The 15,557-nt window shown below is 45.5% G+C and overlaps 1 protein-coding gene across 2 annotated transcripts in view; it reads left to right on the top strand.

Moving 5' to 3' along the window:
- The window catches only part of TLL1 (tolloid like 1), a 440,554-nt gene that overhangs the window by 415,980 nt on the left and 9,017 nt on the right, over nt 1-15,557 (top strand). For both annotated transcript variants that reach the window (XM_063920427.1, XM_063920428.1), the window contains one exon: nt 7,689-7,939. In XM_063920427.1, coding sequence (XP_063776497.1) covers nt 7,689-7,939 — 251 coding nt within the window. The remainder of the gene's footprint in view (nt 1-7,688; nt 7,940-15,557) is intronic.

Genomic DNA, 15,557 nt, shown 5'->3' with positions numbered 1-15,557 from the left:
GCTCAATTGTATAGGCTTGAATGGCCTTTTGCTGCTCCTCCAACCTCTGAAGCATATAGAGGGTTGAATTCCACCTCGTTACCACTTCTTGCTTCAGATGATGGCAGGGCAGGTTCAGTAGTTTTTGGTGGTGCTCCAGTCTTCTGTACGTGGTGCCTGTACGCCGAAAGTGTCCCGCAATTTTTCTGGCCACCGACAGCATCTCTTGCACGCCCCTGTCGTTTTTTAAAAAATTCTGCACCACCAAATTCAAGGTATGTGCAAAACATGGGACGTGCTGGAATTTGCCCATATTTAATGCACACACAATATTGCTGGCGTTGTCCGATGCCACAAATCCACAGGAGAGTCCAATTGGGGTAAGCCATTCCGCGATGATCTTCCTCAGTTGCCGTAAGAGGTTTTCAGCTGTGTGCGTATTCTGGAAAGCGGTGATACAAAGCGTAGCCTGCCTAGGAAAGAGTTGGCGTTTGCGAGATGCTGCTACTGGTGCCGCCGCTGCTGTTCTTGCGGCGGGAGTCCATACATCTACCCAGTGGGCTGTCACAGTCATATAGTCCTGACCCTGCCCTGCTCCACTTGTCCACATGTCCGTGGTTAAGTGGACATTGGGTACAACTGCATTTTTTAGGAGACTGGTGAGTCTTTTTCTGACGTCCGTGTACATTCTCGGTATCGCCTGCCTAGAGAAGTGGAACCTAGATGGTATTTGGTAACGGGGGCACACTGCCTCAATAAATTGTCTAGTTCCCTGTGAACTAACGGCGGATACCGGACGCACGTCTAACACCAACATAGTTGTCAAGGACTCAGTTATCCGCTTTGCAGTAGGATGACTGCTGTGATATTTCATCTTCCTCGCAAAGGACTGTTGAACAGTCAATTGCTTACTGGAAGTAGTACAAGTGGGCTTACGACTTCCCCTCTGGGATGACCATCGACTCCCAGCGGCAACAACAGCAGCGCCAGCAGCAGTAGGCGTTACACGCAAGGATGCATCGGAGGAATCCCAGGCAGGAGAGGACTCGTCAGACTTGCCAGTGACATGGCCTGCAGGACTATTGGCATTCCTGGGGAAGGAGGAAATTGACACTGAGGGAGTTGGTGGGGTGGTTTGCGTGAGCTTGGTTACAAGAGGAAGGGATTTACTGGTCAGTGGACTGCTTCCGCTGTCACCCAAAGTTTTTGAACTTGTCACTGACTTATTATGAATGCGCTGCAGGTGACGTATAAGGGAGGATGTTCCGAGGTGGTTAACGTCCTTACCCCTACTTATTACAGCTTGACAAAGGGAACACACGGCTTGACACCTGTTGTCCGCATTTCTGGTGAAATACCTCCACACCGAAGAGCTGATTTTTTTGGTATTTTCACCTGGCATGTCAACGGCCATATTCCTCCCACGGACAACAGGTGTCTCCCCGGGTGCCTGACTTAAACAAACCACCTCACCATCAGAATCCTCCTGGTCAATTTCCTCCCCAGCGCCAGCAACACCCATATCCTCCTCATCCTGGTGTACTTCAACACTGACATCTTCAATCTGACTATCAGGAACTGGACTGCGGGTGCTCCTTCCAGCACTTGCAGGGGGCGTGCAAATGGTGGAAGGCGCATGCTCTTCACGTCCAGTGTTGGGAAGGTCAGGCATCGCAACCGACACAATTGGACTCTCCTTGTGGATTTGGGATTTCAAAGAACGCACAGTTCTTTGCGGTGCTTTTGCCAGCTTGAGTCTTTTCAGTTTTCTAGCGAGAGGCTGAGTGCTTCCATCCTCATGTGAAGCTGAACCACTAGCCATGAACATAGGCCAGGGCCTCAGCCGTTCCTTGCCACTCCGTGTGGTAAATGGCATATTGGCAAGTTTACGCTTCTCCTCCGACAATTTTATTTTAGGTTTTGGAGTCCTTTTTTTACTGATATTTGGTGTTTTGGTTTTGACATGCTCTGTACTATGCCATTGGGCATCGGCCTTGGCAGACGACGTTGCTGGCATTTCATCGTCTCGGCCATGACTTGTGGCAGCAGCTTCAGCACGAGGTGGAAGTGGATCTTGATCTTTCCCTAATTTTGGAACCTCAACATTTTTGTTCTCCATATTTTAATAGGCACAACTAAAAGGCACCTCAGGTAAACAATGGAGATGGATGGATTGGATACTAGTATACAATTATGGACGGGCTGCCGAGTGCCGACACAGAGGTAGCCACAGCCGTGAACTACCGCACTGTACTGTGTCTGCTGCTAATATATAGACTGGTTGATAAAGAGATAGTATACTCGTAACTAGTATGTATGTATAAAGAAAGAAAAAAAAACCACGGTTAGGTGGTATATACAATTATGGACGGGCTGCCGAGTGCCGACACAGAGGTAGCCACAGCCGTGAACTACCGCACTGTACTGTGTCTGCTGCTAATATATAGACTGGTTGATAAAGAGATAGTATACTCGTAACTAGTATGTATGTATAAAGAAAGAAAAAAAAACCACGGTTAGGTGGTATATACAATTATGGACGGGCTGCCGAGTGCCGACACAGAGGTAGCCACAGCCGTGAACTACCGCACTGTACTGTGTCTGCTGCTAATATATAGACTGGTTGATAAAGAGATAGTATACTCGTAACTAGTATGTATGTATAAAGAAAGAAAAAAAAACCACGGTTAGGTGGTATATACAATTATGGACGGGCTGCCGAGTGCCGACACAGAGGTAGCCACAGCCGTGAACTACCGCACTGTACTGTGTCTGCTGCTAATATATAGACTGGTTGATAAAGAGATAGTATACTCGTAACTAGTATGTATGTATAAAGAAAGAAAAAAAAACCACGGTTAGGTGGTATATACAATTATGGACGGGCTGCCGAGTGCCGACACAGAGGTAGCCACAGCCGTGAACTACCGCACTGTACTGTGTCTGCTGCTAATATATAGACTGGTTGATAAAGAGATAGTATACTCGTAACTAGTATGTATGTATAAAGAAAGAAAAAAAAACCACGGTTAGGTGGTATATACAATTATGGACGGGCTGCCGAGTGCCGACACAGAGGTAGCCACAGCCGTGAACTACCGCACTGTACTGTGTCTGCTGCTAATATATAGACTGGTTGATAAAGAGATAGTATACTCGTAACTAGTATGTATGTATAAAGAAAGAAAAAAAAACCACCGTTAGGTGGTATATACAATTATGGACGGGCTGCCGAGTGCCGACACAGAGGTAGCCACAGCCGTGAACTACCGCACTGTACTGTGTCTGCTGCTAATATAGACTGGTTGATAAAGAGATAGTATACTCGTAACTAGTATGTATGTATAAAGAAAGGAAAAAAAAACCACGGTTAGGTGGTATATACAATTATGGACGGGCTGCCGAGTGCCGACACAGAGGTAGCCACAGCCGTGAACTACCGCACTGTACTGTGTCTGCTGCTAATATATAGACTGGTTGATAAAGAGATAGTATACTCGTAACTAGTATGTATGTATAAAGAAAGAAAAAAAAACCACGGTTAGGTGGTATATACAATTATGGACGGGCTGCCGAGTGCCGACACAGAGGTAGCCACAGCCGTGAACTACCGCACTGTACTGTGTCTGCTGCTAATATATAGACTGGTTGATAAAGAGATAGTATACTCGTAACTAGTATGTATGTATAAAGAAAGAAAAAAAAACCACGGTTAGGTGGTATATACAATTATGGACGGGCTGCCGAGTGCTGACACAGAGGTAGCCACAGCCGTGAACTACCGCACTGTACTGTGTCTGCTGCTAATATAGACTGGTTGATAAAGAGATAGTATACTCGTAACTAGTATGTATGTATAAAGAAAGAAAAAAAAACCACGGTTAGGTGGTATATACAATTATGGACGGGCTGCCGAGTGCCGACACAGAGGTAGCCACAGCCGTGAACTACCGCACTGTACTGTGTCTGCTGCTAATATAGACTGGTTGATAAAGAGATAGTATACTCGTAACTAGTATGACTATAAAGAAAGAAAAAAAAACCACGGTTAGGTGGTATATACAATTATGGACGGGCTGCCGAGTGCCGACACAGAGGTAGCCACAGCCGTGAACTACCGCACTGTACTGTGTCTGCTGCTAATATAGACTGGTTGATAAAGAGATAGTATACTCGTAACTAGTATGTATGTATAAAGAAAGAAAAAAAAACCACGGTTAGGTGGTATATACAATTATGGACGGGCTGCCGAGTGCCGACACAGAGGTAGCCACAGCCGTGAACTACCGCACTGTACTGTGTCTGCTGCTAATATATAGACTGGTTGATAAAGAGATAGTATACTCGTAACTAGTATGTATGTATAAAGAAAGAAAAAAAAACCACGGTTAGGTGGTATATACAATTATGGACGGGCTGCCGAGTGCCGACACAGAGGTAGCCACAGCCGTGAACTACCGCACTGTACTGTGTCTGCTGCTAATATAGACTGGTTGATAAAGAGATAGTATACTACTAATATTATATACTGGTGGTCAGGTCACTGGTCACTAGTCACACTGGCAGTGGCACTCCTGCAGCAAAAGTGTGCACTGTTTAATTTTAATATAATATTATGTACTCCTGGCTCCTGCTATAACCTATAACTGGCACTGCAGTAGTGCTCCCCAGTCTCCCCCACAATTATAAGCTGTGTGAGCTGAGCAGTCAGACAGATATATAATATATATAGATGATGCAGCACACTGGCCTGAGCCTGAGCAGTGCACACAGATATGGTATGTGACTGACTGAGTCACTGTGTGTATCGCTTTTTTCAGGCAGAGAACGGATATATTAAATAAACTGCACTGTGTGTCTGGTGGTCACTCACTATATAATATATTATGTACTCCTGGCTCCTGCTATAACCTATAACTGGCACTGCAGTAGTGCTCCCCAGTCTCCCCCACAATTATAAGCTGTGTGAGCTGAGCAGTCAGACAGATATATAATATTATATATAGATAATAGATGATGCAGCACACTGGCCTGAGCCTGAGCAGTGCACACAGATATGGTATGTGACTGAGTCACTGTGTGCTGTGTATCGCTTTTTTCAGGCAGAGAACGGATTATAAATAAAAGTGGTGGTCACTGGTCACTATCAGCAAAACTCTGCACTGTACACTACTGAGTACTCCTAATGCTCCCCAAAATTAGTAAATCAAGTGTCTAAACGGAGAGGACGCCAGCCACGTCCTCTCCCTATCAATCTCAATGCACGTGTGAAAATGGCGGCGACGCGCGGCTCCTTATATAGAATCCGAGTCTCGCGATAGAATCCGAGCCTCGCGAGAATCCGACAGCGTCATGATGACGTTCGGGCGCGCTCGGGTTAACCGAGCAAGGCGGGAAGATCCGAGTCGCTCGGACCCGTGAAAAAAAACATGAAGTTCTGGCGGGTTCGGATTCAGAGAAACCGAACCCGCTCATCTCTAGTCTATAGTTGTTATACGTATATATATTTTCCCTTAGTGTATCATATACCGATACATACATATAGGAGATCCATTTAACACCCAACATCTGTACTGAGAAAAATACTGTATATGTCCAGTCTTCATGAAAGAACGTCTGTAGCATATACATAATCAGTAGATAATGAAGGTTTCTTCCAGTACTGAAGTAGTTCTAATCCTTATGTGTTATAAAACAGAAACGTAAAGCAGAGGGTTTAAAATATATAGGTACAAAATAAGTCTGTTCTTCTACTAGGGAAATAGTGTAAGCAGTACATGCTCACTGCTTACCCTATTCTTTCCCTCTTTATCAGAATGCTGTGTTATACAGGCAGCCACAGCAGTGATGTAATTTCCTCCTCTGCTATCCCATTCGCAGAGGACAGAAATTGTGTTCCAGTTTCAGAGAGGGACAAGGAGTAGACCACTGCATTGTAACATGCACTCTGACTGTTGCATTCTGTATACAAGGGGAGGATTTCTGATCCTGCAGGGTGCACTGAAAAAGGGCAGGGTGCTTTTTCACATTTGAAAAATGGGCAGGGTGCAGCACCCTGCTGAAACAGCCTAGAAGGAACACTATATATGTTACAGCCAAGAATTATAAAATCTCTTGGTGGGCCTTTCAAAGAGCAGTGGAAATTTGAAAACAAATTGTAATACTAAAAGCTTTATTATACATTTGTAATATTTTTTTTCCCCTGTGGGGCCCAATGTGTGTGTTTTTTCCTGTGGGGGCCAATGGGCATAATATTTTTCTTGTGCAATCTTGTCCATCTGCGCTTGCATCTAAGTTGCACCACGCATGTATGCACCATGATCGTGTTGTACAGAGTCAGACACACACACACACACACACACACACACACACACACACACACACACACACACACACACACACCAAGAAGTGTATTAGAAATGTGTTGGGCATTCCTGTGTGGTTACAGGGGGTTGTATAAAGCTCACGTGGTGTTGGCATGTTGCTGAAAGTGGTTGCATATAGAGACGTTGAATTGCTCACACTGAAGGCCATACTCTGATGATCTGCACCTAGCATATGGTTGGTGAAGGTTTCAATGGTGCGACCGATGGTGGCATCTAGAGATGCACAAAGCATGATTGCAGCATATATAGATGCTAACAGTGGTCATCTCAGTCCTTGAATATTTGGATGCACAGATATACACCAGGGAACTGAATTGTAGCATCATTAGCATAAATTCACAGATGCAACAACAGCAAAAGACGTAAGACTGCAACTGCATTCAACTGAGAAACAGACCCTATGAGACGGAATCCCACCCCCTTAGCAGACCCAACCCCCACAACAGACCTCACTATTGGCTGCTTTCATAAATTTCCCAGGGTGGTTTTCCATCCCAGTTTGCCCCTGTTATCAAGCAACTGGGCAAAACCATGTTGCACTACAGATGGGGCAGATGTAACGTGGAGAGAGATTTAGATTTCGGTGGGTTTTATTTCTGTGCAGGGTAAATACTGGCTGCTTTTGCATGCAGCCTACAAATATTATACCACTTTATTTTACACTACAATTTACATTTCAGTTTAAACACACTCCACCCAAATCTGAATCTATCTGCACATGTTACATCTGCCCCACCTGCAGTGCAAGACTGTTTTGCTCAGTTGCTTGATAATTTCCTTTGCTTGCAAACATACAGTAGTAGTACTGCAGCATGTTTTCAGTATCTTGTCCCTGAGCATCTAGCCACATATCTGGGAGGGCAGCATGCTTCTAAATACCTACTAACAACATACTTAATAAGAAGGAGCAATCATTCTTTGGAATAGGGCACTTAATGATGTAGTTTTTATAGGAAAATTAGAAAAATTGACTCCTTTTTGAAATTACAAATATCAACTTGGTTATATAACAAATTTTGCTATGATTTTGCATATCTGTTTAAATGTTTGATTTATTTTGAAAATTTCAAAATAAATACTGTATTTGATCATTATAACTGTTCATAACAAAGGGCTAAATACAGTATAACAGTGGATGGCTGATTTCTCATGAACTCAGATTTGCTGATGAAATGTTTAGCTTTTCTGTGTAGAGGTTACTGGTGCATTGCAAGTCAATGACTATTATTTTCTTGATTGTTTTGAGAGAGCTCTAAAATGCACTAAATTAATAGAGTAATGTATTTGTGATTATGCGCTAAAGTTTTAATTCATGTTTTGCAGAGTGCGGTGGCAGACTGAAACCGGAAGCAAAACCAAGAGACTTATTTTCACATGCCCAGTTTGGTGATAACAATTACCCAGTCCAAGCGGATTGTGAGTGGTTGTTGGTTACGGAAAGAGGTCTGCGCGTTGAGCTTAGCTTCCCAACGTTCGAGGTGGAAGAAGAGGCAGACTGTGGTTATGACTACATAGAGCTATTTGATGGTCATGATACATTAGCTATGAGGCTAGGCCGCTTCTGTGGATCAGGGGTAAGATCATTTGTTACTGCAATATACAGCCTACTAAGTATTGAATGTTGTGTGTGTGTGTGTGTGTGTGTGTGTGTGTGTGTGTGTGTGTGTGTGTGGGGGGGGGGGGGTTTATTTTATTTTTTGTGGCTCTCCAGCTGTGAAAGTATCAGCATGCGCTGCCATAGTTTGCTATTAGCCTGAACTAGAGGACTTCATTTGCTTGAAGTAGCTGCAGTCCCTGAAAATTTGTTAAAACCTACAGTAATTATTTCCTGCCGATCACTATGTTATACAGTGGTAGAAGTGGGAATGTAGAGGTGGCATTATGTTAATTGTAACTGAGTGGACTGGGCTGCCTAACCCCCAGAGCTTCTGGGATTTTAATCTGTTTAAATTTTAGTCCTAATTTTTTTTATACTTTTTAATGCAATTTAATAAAATACAAATATAGAGTGATATCACTTAACGTGTCTCTTACTTTACTAAATAGTGTTTAAAAGCATATACAGATGGGTCCACGGTTATCTTGACTAGTTTTCTGCTCCTAGGCACAGCATGACTTATTAGCATAAACCCTTCATCTGTTGTTCTTAGCTGCAATACAGTACAGAGAACAATACAGCAGGGGATTAAAGGGGAGTACTCACAGATCGATAATCTAAGCAATCTGACTAGATTGCTTAGTTTTTACCCCCTACAGCGATAGCGATGCGCAGCCCGCTGGGTGAAATGAGCAGCCCCCTCGTCTTCCCCCGCTCGCTCAGCACACATCGCGCTGTGCTGAGCGGGGGGAGAGATGTGTGCTGAGCGGTTCGCTCAGCACACATCTCTCCCTAGATCTGCCTGTGAATACGGGCCTTAAGTCATTACAGCAGGGTATTAAGTCCGACTGGCCAGTCTCAGTTAATCCTATTAAAGGTCAAGATAAACGTGGACCCATCTGTACAATGAATGCTTTGTCTCTTCCATCTTTACCATGTCACAAACTCACATGGGAGGCACACAATAGCAGACAGAACAGAGAAAAATAATTTCAGGTATGCAGCAACCTGTCTCTGTCAATAAAGTACCTCCCTGTGGCATATTAGTGGAACACCAGAGGTGTTCACTTTGCAGATGGGTCATTACTAACTAAAGTATTGAGGACATCAGTGCTGCTGTGTCTCTAATAATGACTGGCCTATACAGCAGCCATTTTTCTGTATACCAAAATGTGCTGAGACCTATGTAAATAACTCAGTCACTATGGCTTTAACGTTGGTGGCAAGTTTATAGGGTAACAGAAGAAACAAATGTTCTTTTGAAGTATCTGGTATATCATACCATTGTATACAAGCTCACTTTGACCACTTATGTTATCTTGCTTTATTTTACTTGCTTGGAGTTCATTGTTCTCCTAAACTTTCTAATAGTCCAGCACTGATCTCCGGCATAATTCTTACATTTCAAACACCCAGCTGTGCTGTTGATGTCTGTGTTCTCCACCCTCCCATTTGCATACTCTGTGAAATTCACCCAATTCTGAATTTAAAGTTAAAAGGCTGACTTTTTACACCGTTCTATTAGTCGCAAAACATATATTTTTTTTAAATAAAGAAATGCTAGGTTTAGTTACACTGAACAATTAATGCAATAAATCTGTTGAGCCCATAATTTCAAAACTATGTCACTGAGGAACACAAGATAATTCATTGTCGTGGGTATACTTAAGATATACTTTTATTTTAACAGCTGGTAACTATTTTGGTGAACACAAACCTGCAGGTTCAAGGTGCACAGTAAGGCTGGGTACACACCCTGCCCCAAATGTATTAAGCCTTAACAAGAGATTAAGGGGGACATTTACTAAGCAGTGATAAGAGCGGAGAAGTGAGCCAGTGGAGAAATTGCCCCATCAACTAATCAGCAGCTCTGTATAATTTTATACTATGCAAATTATAGATGTTACTTCAGTGTTGATTGGTTGCTATGGACACTTCTTCACTGGCTCACTTCTCCACTCTTATCACTGCTTAGTAAATATCCCCCAAAGTGGAGACTGATAAAGAGTTAAAAATGACCAGCCAACCAGCTCCTAACTGTTATTTTTCAAACACAGCCTGTGACATGGCAGTTAGGGAGTGGATTCATTTATCACTCTTTTATCTGTCTCCACTTTATCTCTTGTTAGGCCCAAATGTATTAAGCCTTATGTGAATTGTTATTCATACAGCCAACAAACAACATATCGCATGATGCATCTGCCTGTGTGTTTGGACGATATGTTGGTGAACTAAGTCATTCAGACATATAGGGTCGGCCCTGCAGCACAGCCGATTCTTATACTGATGCATCCATGGTCATCTTACCCACGAACGGTCGCACTTTCGGCTGCATCGCAATTGCTATGTTTGTGGGAGCGTATGTACGCATGCAATCCTATGGATCGTGGGTGCATATGCAGGGCACAGCTGCGGGCACGCTAGTCAGGGCAAAAGACCCAAGATTGCCATGACTAGAGGCAAGGATGAGCAAGGACACATCTGTATATCATGCAGATATATTTGGGCATCTGCCTATGTGTACAGGGGGCACGATAGGTCGGCCATAGAAGTAATTTGTGCAGCAGGGTACATTGTGTTCCCCAGGGAAACATCGGGGTGTAGAGTGGATCTTGATCCAGAGGCACCAACAGGCTAAAGCTTTAGGCTGTCCCAGGATGCATTGGGGCCTTCTCTATAAACCCCGCCTCCAGGCACTGGAGATCAGTTTCAAGTTGGTGCCTGCAGCAGCAGGTCACCTAACAGGGGGCTGCACTGGGCAGCCCTGAAAAGCTTTCTAAGAAGACTTCAAGGGCCGCAGCGCTGATATGTCAGTGTGACATTCTGTGCTGCGGCTTCATCACCTCCCAAGCGGTGTCGCATACTCCAGCGGTCTGTTCCCGGGTACTTGCGGCAGAGCCGCTCTGGCTTTAGGCACACGGTCGCAGACGTTCTCCTGGTTCGCATGGCTGCTACAGGGAGGAGGTAATAGGGTCCCCCAGGTGGGACCTGCCATTAAGTTTCATTCCTGTCGCGGTCTAGGGAGATGGACTGTGACGCTGGCGCGGACACTGTCACCAAGCAGGGACTACACTAGACCACCGGGGCGTATTGAGTACAGGTTAGGTGTACTAACACTCCATTTAATAAGACTCTCAGTACCCAGGGTGGAAGTCCAGCATAGGGGAGGTGGCGCTTGACCTGTAGCCCCTCCCTAGACCCAGGGCGCCATCTACTGCAGATTTTCCCACCCTGGAGCTGCCTCACACTCTCCCTCACTCCCTGACTGAGACGTTGGGTGACATCTTCTAAGCATACTGTAGCTGCGGCTGGTCTCCGGGTCTCGCTTGTATACAGCGCTGTGACTTTACCAAACACTTGAGTATTCTACATGTCTTCATACAGACAGCATTAGTTAAGAAAAAGTGTACCTAATACAGAATATATTGTGCGAGTATTCTGATATGTACCTCCGGTCTAGGACCGCACTGTTATATATATATATATATATATATATCTGTACATATATTAGTCCAGTGCAGTTTTATTGTCCTAATAATTATCTGCATTGCCTGTGACTGTGTGTGCCTGAATCTGTTGTGTGGTTTCACTTTCAGTGTTTCCCAGATATATCTATCAATATATTATGTACCCTAAGGGACTAGGTGGGTCAGGGTCATATATTTAGTGCGTCACAGTATTTACCTATTACGTGTACTCTACTGTGTACTCAGTCACATAATACCGGATTTCTTTGCAGGTGTTGTGTACTGTGTATTCAGTCACATACTAACGGATATATTCGCAGGTATTGTACTCTGTATGACTTTATCGTACTAAACCGCTCTGTTGTTGCATTTGTGCACAATGTCTAACAAGAAGGGCAATAAGTCTGTGAACGCTCCTGCATCATGCAGAGCATGCGCCAAAGATTTACCAGAGGTGGTAGTTTTGTTTGATGGTCTGTGTACTGTGTGTCATACATCTCCCAGTCAGTCTGCAGCTCCTGTAACCAATCAGGAGCCACCCTGGGCTGTGTTTACAAACCCACTAGGTACTCTGGTGGGATGCCTTACGCCCCCTATGGGACCACCTGTGCCACTACAGCCACAAATTGTCCCTATGGTTCCTATTTTTATAACCAGTTGCAGACAAAAATCTACTCCAGGTCACTCCCATGTCTCTGGATCTTCTAAGCGGGCTGCTTCCTCCTCACAATCCACGTATCTCTCAGATGTTTCATCTGAAGAGGAGGGGGAGCATACTGTCCTGTCAGACACTGAATCAGGTGTTTCTGATGAGGATTCTCCATTGCAAATTGATGTCCTGCCCTAGTGGTTGCTATTAAGCAGATCCTACAAATCACTTATGATGAGGATTCCACTACTGTGGCTAAGAAAACTGATGTGTTTAAACGGCAGAAGGTGGTTGAAAATCTATTACCCCATTCTGACCATTTGGTGGGCATCAGGCAAGAACCCTGTTCTAATCCAGGGAAGAACTTCCCTCTGTCTAAACGGGCCTTGGCTCGCTATCCTCTCCCTACAGAGTTATGTAACAAGTGGGAAAACGCACCGCTGGTGGATTCTCATGTCACCCGCCTAGTGGTGTCATCCACTCTTCCTGTCACAACTCACTTCACTGAATGACCCGACAGATGAGCGTGTTGAGGGATGCCTGAAATCTATTTACTCCCTTACAGGTGCTGTACATAGACCCACTATTGCAGCCTCTTGGGCTGCAAAAGGTATTGAAGCATGGGTTGAGGCATTAGAGGATGAGCTGCCCGATGATATATCTGACAATGCCAGACAATACATGTCTCACATTACCACCGCCGCCTATTACATTCAGAAGGCGTCCTCTGAGGCAGGTGTGTTGGCAGCCAAGGTGTTGACTATGTATGTCCTGGTTCGCCGTATTCTTTGGTTGAGGTCATGGAAGGTGAACATAGACTCCAAAAAGACCTTGGAGGTACTCCCCTTTAAGGGGGACATTTTGTTTGGGGAAGACCTTAATAAAATTGTGTCTGAATTGGCAGCTGCTAAGACTGCCTTTCTCCCAAATACTAATCCTTCTGCACAGAAGGCTAAAGGTACCACTTTTCATTTCTTTCGGCCTCAAGGGAAAGCAAAAGGTCAGGCATACCTGAGACAATCTCGTGCTCCCAAGACCACTAAGTTCAAGGCAAAGCAATCCTGGATGGCCCGTCAGCCTGCTTCTAAACGAGACAAACCTGCCACATGACGGGGCGGGCCTCCCCCTGGGGGATCCCAGGGTGGGAGGCCAACTTCTGCAGTTCACCCAGGTCTGGTTAAAGACCACTTCATATGCATGAGTGCAGGAAATTGTATCTCAGGGGTACGCAGTCTCCTTCAAGAGGCGCCCCCCTCACCAGTTTTGCACCACGGTTATCCCTTCGGATCCGTTAAAGGCGCAAGCTCTGCAAATTGTTGTAGGTTCCCTCCTGAATACAGGAGTTGTAGTGCCAGTACCTGTGTCCCATAGAGGCAGAGGTTACTACTCGACCCTCTTTCTAGTTCCGAAACCAAATGGGTCTTTCTCTTACGTCCTAGAGGATGCTGGGGACTCCGTAAGGACCATGGGGTATAGACGGGCTCCGCAGGAGATAGGGCACCTAAAAAGAACTTTGACTATGGGTGTGCACTGGCTCCTCCCTCTATGCCCCTCCTCCAGACCTCAGTTAGATCTTGTGCCCAGAGGAGAATGGGTGCACTGCAGAGAGCTCTCCAGAGTTTTCTGTGGAAAAAGAATTTTGTTAGGTTTTTTATTTTCAGGGAGTCCTGTTGGCAACAGGCTCCCTGCATCGTGGGACCGAGGAGAGAGAAGCAGAGCTGGCTTGTAAAGTTGGGCACTACTTCTAGGCTACTGGACACCATTAGCTCCAGAGGGAGTCAGAACACAGGTCTCACCTGGGGTTCGTCCCGGAGCCGCGCCGCCACCGTCCTCCTCACAGATGCCGAAGATAGAAGCCGGGTGAGTATTGAGGAAAAGACTTCAGGTGGCAGAAGACATCAGATCTTCATGAGGTAAGCGCGCAGCGGTAAGCTGCGCGCCATTGCTCCCAGTCACACACACAAAGCAGGCACTGAAGGGTACAGGGCGCAGGGGGGGGGCGCCCTGGGCAGCAATAAACCTCGATTTGGCCATAAATAAGGTGGATTAGGCTGGGGGACAGTAAATCCGCGGACCCCCGCCATTTTATTAATATATGATGAAGGGACCGAAGCCTGCCGTCGGGTGGGCGGGGGCTTGATCCTCAGCACTAACCAGCGCCATTTTCTCCACAGAGGCTGCATGAGAAAACGCTGGCTCCCTGTTCTCTCCCCTGCTGAGCTTCACAGGTTGGAAAAAGGAGGAGGGGGGCACTTTGGCGACGCAGTGAGTGGAAATTACGATTATAAACATATAAAAGCGCTATCAGGTTGTATATTCCAGTGTTTTTAAGCGCTGGGTGTGTGCTGGCATACTCTATCTCTCTGTCTCTCCTAAGGGCCTGGTTGGGGTTTTGTCCCCTTATAGGTAAATCCCTGTGTGTGTGTGGGGTGTCGGTACGTGTGTGTTGACATGGCTGAGGCGGAAGGCTTCTCCAAGGAGGAGGTGGCGCAAATGAGTGGTGTCCCTGTCGGTTGTGCCGACTCCTGATTGGATGGACATGTGGCATACGTTGCATGCAAGTGTGGCATCTTTACATAAAAGGCTTGATAAGGCTGGTTTAGAGGGGACATCAGGCGGTCAATCCTCAGATTGGACCGACTCACAGGGCCCATCGGGGTCTCAAAAGCGTCCCTTAACGCAAGACACTACTACCGACACAGATTCTGATTCCAGTGTCGACTATGACGAAGTAAAATTGCACCCTAGGGTGACTAAAACCATTCAGTGTATGATTGTGGCAATAAGGGATGTGTTGCATATTGTGGATGAACCCTCAGTCCCCGAGACAAGGGTACACAAGTTTAAGGAAAAGAAACAGATTATTAATTTTCCCACATCTCATGAATTAAATGAGTTCTTTGGAAAAGCTTGGGAGACTCCGGATAAGAGACCGCAGATCCCCAAAAGAATTTTTATGACATACCCTTTCCCTAAGCAGGACAGGGAGATTTAGGAATTACCCCCCACTGTGGACAAGGCCCTGACGCGCTTATCCAAGAAAGTGGCGCTACCGTCTCCTGACACAGCGGCCCTTAAAGACCCAGCAGATTGCAGGCAAGAAACTACCTTAAAGAGTATTTATTCTCATACGGGTGCTGTGCTAAGACCGACGATTGCGTCGGCATGGGTGTGTAGCGCAATTGCAGTTTGGACAGATGAGCTGACAAATCAATTTGATACTATGGATAAGGACACTATATTCCTAACTCTAGCCCATATAAAAGACGCAGTCTTATTTATGAGGGATGCTCAAAGGGACATTGGATTGCTAGCTTCTAGGGCCAATGCCATGGCTATCTCAGCGAGAAGATCCTTATGGACTCTCCAATGGACGGGTGATGCGGATTCCAAGAAACATATGGAAGTTCTACCCTATAAGGGGGAGGTATTGTTTGGGGATGGGCTGACGGACCTGGTTTCCACAGCTACAGCAGGTA

Source organism: Pseudophryne corroboree, chromosome 1, assembly GCF_028390025.1.
Source record: "Pseudophryne corroboree isolate aPseCor3 chromosome 1, aPseCor3.hap2, whole genome shotgun sequence".
Taxonomy (NCBI): domain Eukaryota; kingdom Metazoa; phylum Chordata; class Amphibia; order Anura; family Myobatrachidae; genus Pseudophryne; species Pseudophryne corroboree.
This window is presented reverse-complemented; position numbering and strand designations above follow the sequence as displayed.